Source organism: Sinocyclocheilus grahami, unplaced genomic scaffold (assembly GCF_001515645.1).
Source record: "Sinocyclocheilus grahami isolate Dianchi unplaced genomic scaffold, SAMN03320097.WGS_v1.1 scaffold589.1, whole genome shotgun sequence".
Classification (NCBI taxonomy): domain Eukaryota; kingdom Metazoa; phylum Chordata; class Actinopteri; order Cypriniformes; family Cyprinidae; genus Sinocyclocheilus; species Sinocyclocheilus grahami.
Window position 1 is genome coordinate 471,555 of NW_015505768.1, and position 12,137 is coordinate 483,691.

Consider the following 12,137-nt stretch of genomic DNA (forward strand, 5'->3'; position numbering starts at 1 on the left):
ATTTTGTTATATATTTTATAACATAGTTGAGAACCATCCTTAAACAAAGTTAGTTATAAAAAAATCCTGAAACCTAAAAATTGATTGGCGATTAAAAAAAAATTCCCATTGTTTTTTCCTTTTCATTTCTACTCTTGTCATTTTATTTTTAGAAAAACTGAGTCCTGGTGTCCTCTACAGAGGACATATCATAACTTATGAATAAAATATAATTTTTCAAAAATGTTATTTTACCATTTTTTTCTTATGCTCTAAACAACGTAGTGACATGAAAAAATACTAAATTCACAAAGTTTTTTATTTCTGGTTCTCAGGAGGATATTTAAAAATAAAAAGTTTATTTTCATATTTATATTGAATTATAAATCCCAGATATTTAAAGTGGACACACACATACACACACACACACACACACACACACACACACACACAAATACACGTTCAAGATTAGGCTTGACTGAAGCACACCATCTCGTCCATTTTGCTTTTGCAGTTATTCTCAGTCTCATGCAGTTTCAGATCATTCAAAAGTACCTACAAGCCCGTGGATTTAGAGATTGATTTGATTCACTGAATTAATTTTCTAATTAGCAGCCAGGTGTGAAGACAAGCTTCTCTGGCTTCACCGTATAATCTCACAGTCAGCTGTGGGTACATTTGATGTGCCTTCATTCCTTCCTCATGCATGTTTTTTTGTTTCTCAAGGTGCATTTTTTTTCTCATCCAAGCTTGTGATCTTGTCATCAGATGTTGAGTGCTTTGAGTATTTTCATGTCCAGTGCAAATGTCAACCCCTTACCTTTCCCCACCCCTTCCAAAAACAAATGGTTTCTATTGGATAATCCCAGTACATTTGGATTGGCATGATTCAGATTATCGCATGACCCCACCCCATTGAGTGCAATCCCTTGATTGACATGAAAACACAGGCTGGAAGTCCATTCCGTTAAGCAGTGGTCAAGCTTCGGTCCGCCAGTCAGTTTGAAGAGGAGGGGAGCCGCATTAGCGTTAACTAACACCAGAGCCACATGCTAAGTCTGAGACAGCATTTCATTAGCTTTGATTGGGGAAAACGACTTTAACTGGATCTTAACACAGAGATAGCAAGCTCTTAGGAAGACATATGAATTTATGGCTCAGAGAGCTTTTCTATTGGATGGCATCATTTTCTAAGGATATTAACCCTTGAAACGCTTGTACATCAGTGGTTAAAGACTATTGTGCAGAACAGTAGCATATAAAAGCTAATTATATTGTCTGATGTTATTGTAGCTCTAAAGTACTGGGAAAGAAGTCGTTTCCAGACCACAGTGTATTTCTTAAAGCTACTGACCCTTCTGACGGTTTTGCTGCCGCTGAATTTATAAAATGGTCAGTTAGAGGCTAAAAAATACATAGAGGAGGATGCTGTCTAAAACTGAGCTGGAGCGCTGGTTGCCACGGCACCCAGCTAATGCGGCACGGGACACAAATACACGTTCAAAAGTTAGTGCCAGTACGATTTTTTTTAAAGAAAATTAATAATTGCTTTAAAAGGATGCATTAGACTGATCAGAAGTGACAGTAAAGACATTTACAATGTTACAGAAATTTGTTTTAAATAAATGCTGTTCTATTTACATTCATGTTTTAAGACTCCTGAAAAGAAAATCATGGTTTCCACAAAATTATTCAACAGTATAACAGTTTTCAACATGGATAATAATAAGAAATGTTACTTGAGCACCAAATCAGCATATTGGAAAGAGTTTTGAAGGATTGTGTGACACATAAGAGTGAAGTAATGGCTGCTGAAAATTCAGCTTTGACATTTGAAAATATATTAAAATAGAAAAGAGCTATATCAAATTGTAATAATATTTTACAACATTTCAATTTTTACTGTATTTTTGATCACATGAATGCAGCATTGATGAGCATAGGAGACTTCTTTTAATGTCATTAACAAATTTTAACAACCCCAAACTTTACAAATAAAAGCTATATATTTATAGCATACAGTATACGTCCTGTATACATACACACACTCTCTTGTATATTAACTGGATGGAAAAACGGTAAACCTTTGTTTCTAAGTGTGTTTGTATTTTTGTTTTTCCTACTAGTTTTGATCTTCTGGCAGTGGGCGGAATCTCTGTGACTCTGTTGTTCCAGCGAGCCCCGTTTTTGTCCCAGATTCGGTCTGTCTGGCTTCCCTGGAACCAGTTCATGGTCCTGGACCGTGTTTTTATGGAAAGAGCTGAGTCCAAACCACCTGTCTGTGACTTGAAAAACCTGATCAGTCCACACGCCATTGTTCTCTCCTCCCCCCTCCCGCGATTCGCCGCTGACTGTGAGGACAGAGGAACTGTCCTACCTGAACTACAGGTGCAAGACACATTCACTCTCAGAAAACACTGGATGCAATATCTTAGCCACATGCTATGAGACTGTACCACTTGTATACTTCAACTCTATTTATGTGACACATGAAACTGCTCGCTTGCAGTGTTAGACCTGTAATAGCTGATATAAACTGTGAGCTGGTGCTAGAAAAAGAATAATGTTCCTATTATAATCAACCAGGCATAAACACAGTGTAAAAATAAATTTTCTACAGTGTAGACATTTTTTTTAAATTATAAAGTGAGCATTTGCAAGAGTCCAAATCTCAGTTGCGTGAAACTGTGCAAACTTGACACCTTTGTTGATTATAATATAATGAGAACGTTCTAATATTGATGCATTGCTCACTTTGAGTGTATAATTTACTCAACGTTTGAAGAAAACAGACTCTCTGAAGTTAACTGATGAATAAAACAGCAAGTAATTCAGGAACACAGTTCTCAGCTAAAATTAGATGTGTAGCCCACAGACACAATATAACTTTCAGTCACCCACACAAAAACAAGTATTTTTATTTCTGGTATTAACAATGTAATTGCAATATCAAGGGAAATCAAGGGATTTTTTTGGTAATTTTCACACAGTCCTGCTTATGTAGAGCGTTTCAAATCAGTCCCTCATGAGAATTCATTTCAGTTAAGATGCTGTCTTGGAGGGCAGTAGCCTATGTAGGCAGTAGACAGCGAGACAGCTCACTCAGTTTTGGAACAAAGCTTGTGTGTGTCTGTAGGCTGTTAGAACTGCAACCTGTGTTTATGGGACATTTATTTGGCAGCATTATGGTCATTGGCTCGGGTTTTGTTCTGTATGGAAAGTGCATGCAGTAAATAGAAATACAATTAATTTCTCTCACTCTAACCGTGCCTCTGCCAAATTCATCTTTGTTCTTTGCGTCTGCACGTCTGCTTCTGTCTCTTTCTCTCTGTAGGTGGTCCAAGAGGAGGTGGTTATCCCTGCTACTATTCTGAAGTTAAGCTACCTCTCTTCCAGAGCTCCAGGCTATCGGGCTCTCCTGAGGGTGGTTCTGACCCATTCCACCCTCCCGTCAGGCTTGGCCAAAGTCCATCTGTCTGTGGCCGTCCAGGGTCGGCAGCTTCTGAAATCATTTCCTGCAGCTCCAAACCTCATTTATGTTTTCTCCTGGAATAAAACCGACATCTATGGACAGCAGGTCACGGGGCTAGTGCAGGCACACGGTGAGGGTCTCTATGCATGTGTGTGAAAGTTAACTTTTGTTTTTTATTTTGTAGATAAGCCTTCATTCAGTTTTACATTATGATTCAAAAGATCCATTTTTAATTGAATACTTTTATTCAGCAAGGATGCATTAACTCGATGAAAAGTGACAGTAAAGACATATTATTAATGTTTCAAAATATTTCTATTTCAAATAAATGCTGTTCTTTTGAACTTTCTATTCATCAAAGAATCCTGAAAAAAGTCTCACATTTTACACAAAAATACTGAGCAGCACAACTGTTTTCAACATTGATAATAATAATTAAACACCAAATCAGCATATTAGAATCATTTCTGAAGGATCATGTGAAATTGAAGACCAGAGTAATGGCTGCTGACAAATCATTACAAGAATAAATTACATTTTGAAATATATTAAAATAGAAAGCAGTTATTTTTAAATTGTAATAATATTTCACAATCTTTCGGTTTTACTGTATTTTAGATCAAATAAATGCAGCCTTGGTGAGCATAAGATAATTATTTTGAAAATATTTCAACTCTTACTGACCCTAAACTTTTGAATAGTATTAAAACCATTACACATGAAATAAAATGTAAAAATAAAGTTATGTGAATAATTACGATTAAGTACAGCAACTGGATTGAAGGTACTTAATAAGATGCAAGAGGCACAGCTGTATAGTTTCTTTCATAATTGACCTGCATATGAACAACTGTATTTAGGACTCCAAACAGGACTGACAAATACAGAGTTCTGGCATGAAACTCTAGATGGCGCAGTCCGATAGGTCTAACCTAATCTGACCTAATGACATCATTATCCCATGGCACAGCTGATTGGTTCTCTCCTGTATTGGTAGCCAATGAGCTCGCTGCTCAACATTCAAATAAAGGACTAGTGCTTCCCGTAGCAGTTGCAGCTTCAGAAACCCTCCACCTTCCCCAGCTCCACCTGTATAGATCTGCTACGAGGTAATTCATGTACGTTATATGGGGGTTATTTCATGTATGTTATATTTGCAGCATCCATTGCTTATGGATGTATTGGCAGTAGCAAGTCTCGTTACTTGCTCTGCAGCAGCAGCGTAGCAGATCTATTCCGCCAAGACCAAATACATTAACAATGTCATGTACATTATCATGCCAATCCCTCAGAGAGCTGTATTCTTCCTCACAATACCCCTTTTCTATCATTTCTCATAAGCTGAGATTGACAGCTAGCTAATATTAATGATTGACAGCAAGAAAATAACCTACAAAGCTCACACTTATGTCCTGGGTATATCAATGATGCGACTGACTACCATTTGTCAAGTGTGGTTCCATTCAAACAGCACAAATCAATCGAACTTGCTTCTAAAATTTAGTTGTGACCCCTGGAAAATGTAAGGAGCTAACTTGAATGCGGTTGTCACTGTTTTTTGTAACAAAATTTTGTATGAACAACCATATTTAGTGCTCCAAGCAGGACTGACAACTTTATCCTTCTGTTGTATGATCGCAGCCCCACTTTCTCGTTATCTCCCTTTCCATTATTTCGAGATCCATCACAATGACAGCAATCAGACACTTCTGAGAGTCTGAATCCATCATCCTTTGCTCATTGAAAAGAGCATTCTGTTTTACGGCACACTTACGTACTTACTGAATAATGCCTAAAAATTAGTAATCACTGGCTATTATGGAGGAAATTAACTCCTGTTTTAAAGTAATAATTAGAAAAAATTAAGCAAAAGCATTTCACGGTTCTAATAAACAAATGTGTGAAATATGTGCGAACAGCTGATTTTTTTTCACAAATAGAAATTATTCACAAATTACAGGATACTAATATAGTGCTTGTAACGGTTTGACAGTAACATATTATTAAAAGGTAGAAAGACAATAAATAAAAATCTTCATGACTCAGGATCTTTGCCTTGCAAATAGGCAAATATAATTATTGGTTAATAATTATTATTAATCCTCCTAACACAACTGTAACTGAAGCAAATATAATTTATCCACATATACTGTAGCAAACTGCTGCTCACTTAACTCCGAGGATGGATTCAGCTCTTTAAACATTTTCCTATGACGTGACACATTTATAGAGTAAGGTATTTGTAGATGTTGTTCAGTTAGGTAAATACATTTTTAAATGATAAATAGTATCAAGATTTTATATATTAGCTCATATTAGTCTAATTAATCTTGTAAAATGACAGTAATTATTGATTATACTGGGTAATTTATGCATTAAAATGATACAGTTTCACTTTAAAATGAAGAATTACCAATGAAAGTGTGTGAGTAGGTAACTTTGTTTATTCTGATGATGGTGATGGTTTGTCTCTTTTGGATTTTGATGATGATGTTGATGATGATGATGATCATGATGATATTTAATGGGCTAAGTCTGGCATTTGCATTTGTGTGTGTGTATGTGTGTGAATTAATGACAGTCTCTGTTGGATACGAGTATGAATCCTGTCTGGACGTTGTGCTCTGGGAGAAGAGAGTTGCTCAGCTGCAGGGCTTTGAGCTAATGCCATCAAACCTGGGCGGATGGACACTGAACCAACACCATGTCCTCAACATGGAGAGTGGTAAGGGATTATCACACACACACACACACACACACACACACTCTCATGCACATGGGTGTTTTCTTCAACTATGGGCACTTTTGGCTCTGTGTACTTTTAGAAATTAAAACACTTTCAGATCATTTGTTTATTTACTTTGCCTTCTAAAATGTCCAACAGATACACTGCATTACTGGAGAATTCTGTCATATTTTTGTTTTTGGGCCCTAAAACTGTCATAAATTAATTTCCTCCATATCTCAAATCAACATTCATTTTGTGGTGGAAATTAAGAAAATTTAATTTGAGGCATTTTTGGAATAAAATGATAGGCTATGTTTCCTTGTACCCTAAATACACACAATTAATTAATGTTTTTACAGTTTTAGTGTAACAAAATTACAGCTTACAGTTAGAGATGATACATAAAATATTCTGTTCACAATGATATTTACCTTGATTTTTCACATCTCATATTTCATCTCGAGCATGCTCTCCACCAACACAATTGTCTCATTTGTAACTAAATACACTATCATTCGATAAAATGGCAGTGCAAGATTGTTGGCCGTGGTGGAAATGACAACACAACTGTTGGATAGTAATAATTAGTGTAAAAAGTCATTTTCACACAGTTAATATTTAATTCACTTTATTTTACATTATCATAGTTTTATATCATCTTTGAATAATTGTTTTATGATGCATTTTCATGTTTTAAAGTAGTTCACTTCCAGAATTAAAATTCTGTCATCATTTACTCACCCTCCACTTGTTCCAAACTTGTATGAGTTTCTTTCTTCTGTTGAACACAAAAGAAGATATTTTGAAAAATATAGTATCAGTATCCGAACAGTTGATAGGCACCACTGGCTTCCATAGTAGGAAAAAAAATTATATAGAAGTCAATGGTGCCCATCAACTGTTTGGATTCCAACATTTTTCAAAATGTCTTCTTTTGTGTTCATCAGAAGAAAGAAACTCATACAGGTTTGGAACAAGTGGAGGGTGAGTAAATTATGACAGAATTTTCATTCTGGAAGTGAACTACTCCTTTAAGATTGAGAGCTAAAAGAATCTATTCATAATACCAAAATAGTAAAATGCTTCCAACACTGTTTTAAAATGAAAAGTTGATCCCTTGGACCTTCATGTGTTCATGGAAAAAATGAGCTTAACCCATGACCTTGAGATAGCAACATAGCAGTGTTTACCAAAAAAGATACCCAACATAGAGCGCATTTAAATCTAACATCCTCCCGGTCAATAAATCATTTGGCTCCTGAGAGCTCCCTAGATGGCAGTTTGTATCATTCTTTTCTTTAGTTTGTTTCTACTGGGTCTTTTAGCATCATCACATTTCATCATTGATATATAAAGGCTTCAATCTAATATTCTGTTTCTTTTCTCTTCTGCAGGTATCCTTCATAAAGGTAATGGAGAGAATGTCTTTATTTCCCAGGAGCCTCTTGTCATCTCCACAGTGATGGGGACAGGGGCGGTTCGTGCGATCCCATGTCCAAACTGCAACGGGCCAGCCGTGGAGCAGAAGCTGTTTGCCCCCATCGCTCTGGCCTGCGGTTCGGATGGAAGTGTGTATGTAGGCGATTTTAACTACATCCGTAGGATTCTGCCCAACGGATTCACCATCAGCATCTTGGAGCTCAGGTCTGCTGTCTTCCATCAGCAAATTATCAGTCAGTTCTGAACCCGGTTGATTTTTTATTATTATATATTTCTTTAATAAGTAACTGTTGTATGTCATTTCGATTTTTTTTTTAAGCTAATAGCTTTTATTTGGTTATTTACTGTAGGAATATCAAGTGTCAAATAACTTATTTTACTAATAGTGATTTGTGGTTTTTATTTTAGTTTATTTTTTTATAAGAAATTTAAATTTGTAAGGTTTTTTAATAAAAATATAAAAAGGTTGATTCATATACCCATTTGAAATATTTAAGTAAATCAAATCAAATGGTGACATAGTGACATTTAAATTAATCCGTTTTAATAAAAATAAAAACTATTTCATTATTAGATTATGTAAAAATTACTTGAGGTAAAAAGAAATTCATATCCGCTGTTTATAGCTTATAAACCTTTTCATAATAGTGAACATCATCTGAGGAATATGTTTTTAATTGTTGACTTACATTTTTTTTCCATGTAATGCATCCAGAAATCGTGATATTAGACACAGGTATGTTTCTTTTCAGAACCAATATCACCATGTAGTCTTTCACTGCACCTGTGCTTGAATTCATTATTTTTATTTTGAATCTCCATTCATCCATGCATCAACCTTGGAGGAGCTAGAAGTTAAGCGACTCAAGTCTCAAATGCAAAACAACAAATTTAGAGGCAGCAGCCCCTATAGTAAGTCAGCAGAATTAAATCAAAAACCGGATCTTTTCTCATAAAAAAGCTTTAAAATAAAGTTAACATATTTTGTCATTTTTTTCTCATCAAACTCACAATACAGTAATGCTCTAAACATAAATTTTCCTATGTATAATAACATTAATGCTAAAAATACTAGTAACCCCAAAACTTCAGTCAATAAATACCATTAATTCTAAGCTTTAATGACTAAAGCCTTTTCCTTCAAACCTACAAATAAAGCTGCAATTTTATTCCTTTGTTGACTTGATTGTCCCCTCTTTTAACGCATGGCTTGTTTTGTTTATTATTATTTTTTTTTATTATCCATTTAATTTATTTATAGTTTTCCTTTAATTACTACGGAGCATACCACCTTTTATTATCTTCTAAAAATGATCTTTTATCATTTAATTTCAATGCATGGTATTTCAATGTGTATATGTTTGTAATTATGTGTCCATCTGTGTATATTATTGTATTTTTGTGTGTGCACCCACATATTAGTGTATTTGTGTATCTGTGGACATGTTTTTGAAGCCCCACAGTGGCTACTGTTGCTTGTAATCTTCAGTGTGTGGTCAGGAATCCATCTGAGGCGTTTTTCTGGTCAATGGATTGAACACTAACAGCTTTTCTCAGCAATCCGCTGGCAGCGCCACATCGCAGTCTCCCGTTAATCGTGTAGATCTTCCTCGATTCATGTGAATTTAGAAACGGCGCCCCCCACAGAGAGGGAGTTAGAGTGTGGGATAGACCTCTGCCCCACAGACTAACACTGACAAGTGCACTGTAATCCTTTATCTTTGCGTGTGTGTGTGTGTGTGTTTGCACACAGTATTACATCCCACAGCAAGGGGGAAATCCTACCTTCAGCCTTATTTTAGAGATAACGCTTCTGATCAAACCAATGTCTGATTCAACATCGCAAAGACTCAGAAGGACCTTATAGTATTAACATTTCAATTTCATCAGGCTGTCAGTAAACACAGACAACTTGACGGGCAGCTTTTGCCCTTTATTATAACAAAAAAACAGCTTTGAGAGAAATCTCTTTTACCATTTGAGTACTATTGTGAATTTGGTTAATGGCTTTGTGGAGTAACGTCTCGGTTACGTATGTAACCCTCGTTCCCTGAAGGAGGGAACGGAGACGTCACGTCGGAGGACCGACGAAATTGGGATCTCGCTTAGAGGGACCAATCTACTTCGAGTGTAAACTAAACGAGCCAATGCACATTTCGTCGGTCCTCCGACGTGACGTCGAGAGTGACCGACTGAAAGGGAACTACTTACATTTGTGCAACATTTTTATCAAAAGTAACATCAGTGACCTTTCCCAGAGAATTGAACCCATGACCTTTGTGCTGCTAACAGCTGAGCTACAGAAACTTATCACCATTATTAAAACAAAACAGCTTTGAAAGATCTGTTAATGAGTTTTAACATTTCACTATTGATGGGGGGAGGAGGACAGTGTTTTGCCCTTTTAGGAAATCCGTTTTTTTTTTTTTTATTCCTTTCATTCTGCCTAAGGAACAGTTGAGAAAGAGGTAGCAGGTAGATTTTCTGTTAGGGCAGAAGTGGATGGAAGGAAAGGAAAAGAAGATTATAGACTGGCAGGGGTCCGACGCACTGGTGGGGCTAGGAGTTTTGATTGGGGCTTGGGTTCAGAATAATTGAAATTTCTGCATGGCACTGAGACCTGGAGGGGTCTTTTACTCTATCCTTGTGTGTGCACAAGTCTGTGTGTGGTTGTTTTTTGGTATAGATTCAGACTTTATGAAATAGTTTTAGCATAAGCATGTTGCCAATATGTGTGTAGCCCTCCTTCGTCATTAAGCCTTGTTAAAATTATCTTTCTCCAGCTCTAGTCCGGCTCATAAGTACTACTTGTCTATGGATCCTGTGCGCGAGTCGCTCTATCTGTCAGATACTAGCAGCGGGAAGCTGTACCGCCTGAAGACTCTGACTGAACCGAAAGATCTCAGCAGGAACATGGAGGTGGTGGCTGGCAGCGGGGAGCAGTGCACACCCTTCCACCCGAACCAGTGTGGCGATGGAGGCAAGGCCACTGAAGCGGCACTCAGTAACCCCAGGGGTGAGAATCCAGTGCACACACATGCTGCTTTTCCGAAATCAAAGAGAAAGAGTGAGTGAGTGAGGTGGAGTGGTTATTGAAGGTGGGAAGAGAAAAATAACGGCAAGTTTCAGCGAGAGAAATGGGAAAACTAGAAAAAGTAAGATAAATGAAAGATGCCTTCCCTCTTTGCTAAATCAGGCGGAGCGGCTATTAGTCCCGCCTATCCATCACTGCCACTGTCTCTTTAAACCCGTCAATCAGGCTGATGGACAGACGGGGGCGTGGCTTACGGGCACATATGTTCTCTTATCCTTCAAGCCTCATTGTGCACTCTCTCTCTCACACAGAAACTCACTCACTCAACTGTCGCAGTTAAAAGCCTCCACTTACTTGTAAACCCTTGAGGATAGAATTCATAAAGAATCCCAGAGCAGTTATGTGTGTGTGTGTGTGTGTGTGTGTGTGTGCGCGCGAGCCCGCGCTTTGATTTCGGACTGTTCTCCATAGTGCTGTGTTTCAGATCAAACTGTAAATCACATTTAAAATGGATTTAAGCCTTTTTAAACTCACTTCAATGATTCATATGCATTTTTTTCTGGCAAACTGATGGATAAAAGCCTTCCGTTGTGCATGTCGGGGTGGAATGCCTGTAATCTCCATTTGTTGAAGTGTTTTTACTGAAGTTTATTATCTTTAACAGGCTCTGACCGAAATGCTGAGAGCTTCAGTAACTGCAATCCAACCTTCTATGTTCTCAGGCCATGAAGGGGTCCACACAAATAGACTGCAACCAAAGTATTAAAGGGGTCATATGATGCGATTTCAATTTTTCCTTTCTCTTTGGAGTGTTGCAAGCTCTTGGTGCATAAAGAAGATCTGTAAAGTTGCAAAGACTAAAGTCGCAAATCCAAAGAGATATTCTTTATAAAAGTTAAGAGTCAGCCACGTCTACCTAAAACGGCTCGTTCTAACACGCCCCCCCATATCTGCGTCACTATGTGGGAAGATTTGCATAATGCTGCCAAAATGTTCACGCAAAGAAAGAAGGCATAACTTTTATTCTCGCTGTAGTATTGTTGTTGCCGCCGCCATGTCGTGAAGGCGCTGTGTGTTTCGTTGTGAAAGCGAAAACTACTTTGTTTGGCCTTCCAAAAGAGGACGATATCCGGTCGCTGAGGAAATACAACAACTTTGCGCTGTGGATCACTGGATCGGCTTTCACCGTGGACGAAGTGGAGTCCAGCCCGGGGTCGTCACATGTGGTTGCCGCAAGCCCTCCGGACGCTCCTTCGTCGAATCCGCCGGCCGCGCCGTTCACAAGCCCGCTGCCTCTGCTCACTCTAGCCCTGCGGCCGTTCCTCACTCTAGCCCCCGGCCTCTGCTCACTCTAGCCCTACGGCCGTTCCTCACTCTAGCCCCCGGCCTCTGCTCACTCTAGCCCTACGGCCGTTCCTCACTCTAGCCCCCGGCCTCTGCTCACTCTAGCCCTACGGCCGTTCCTCACTCTAGCCCCCGCCCTC

The 12,137-nt window shown here is 38.1% G+C and overlaps 1 protein-coding gene across 1 annotated transcript in view; it reads left to right on the plus strand.

The window, feature by feature from the left end:
• LOC107557119 (teneurin-1-like) overlaps window positions 1-12,137 on the plus strand; it is a 208,840-nt gene that overhangs the window by 155,451 nt on the left and 41,252 nt on the right. Inside the window, exons 17-22 of the mRNA XM_016240450.1 lie at window positions 2,106-2,367; window positions 3,314-3,581; window positions 6,033-6,176; window positions 7,574-7,823; window positions 8,335-8,355; window positions 10,403-10,635. Of these exons, the coding sequence (XP_016095936.1) occupies window positions 2,106-2,367; window positions 3,314-3,581; window positions 6,033-6,176; window positions 7,574-7,823; window positions 8,335-8,355; window positions 10,403-10,635 (1,178 nt within the window). The remainder of the gene's footprint in view (window positions 1-2,105; window positions 2,368-3,313; window positions 3,582-6,032; window positions 6,177-7,573; window positions 7,824-8,334; window positions 8,356-10,402; window positions 10,636-12,137) is intronic.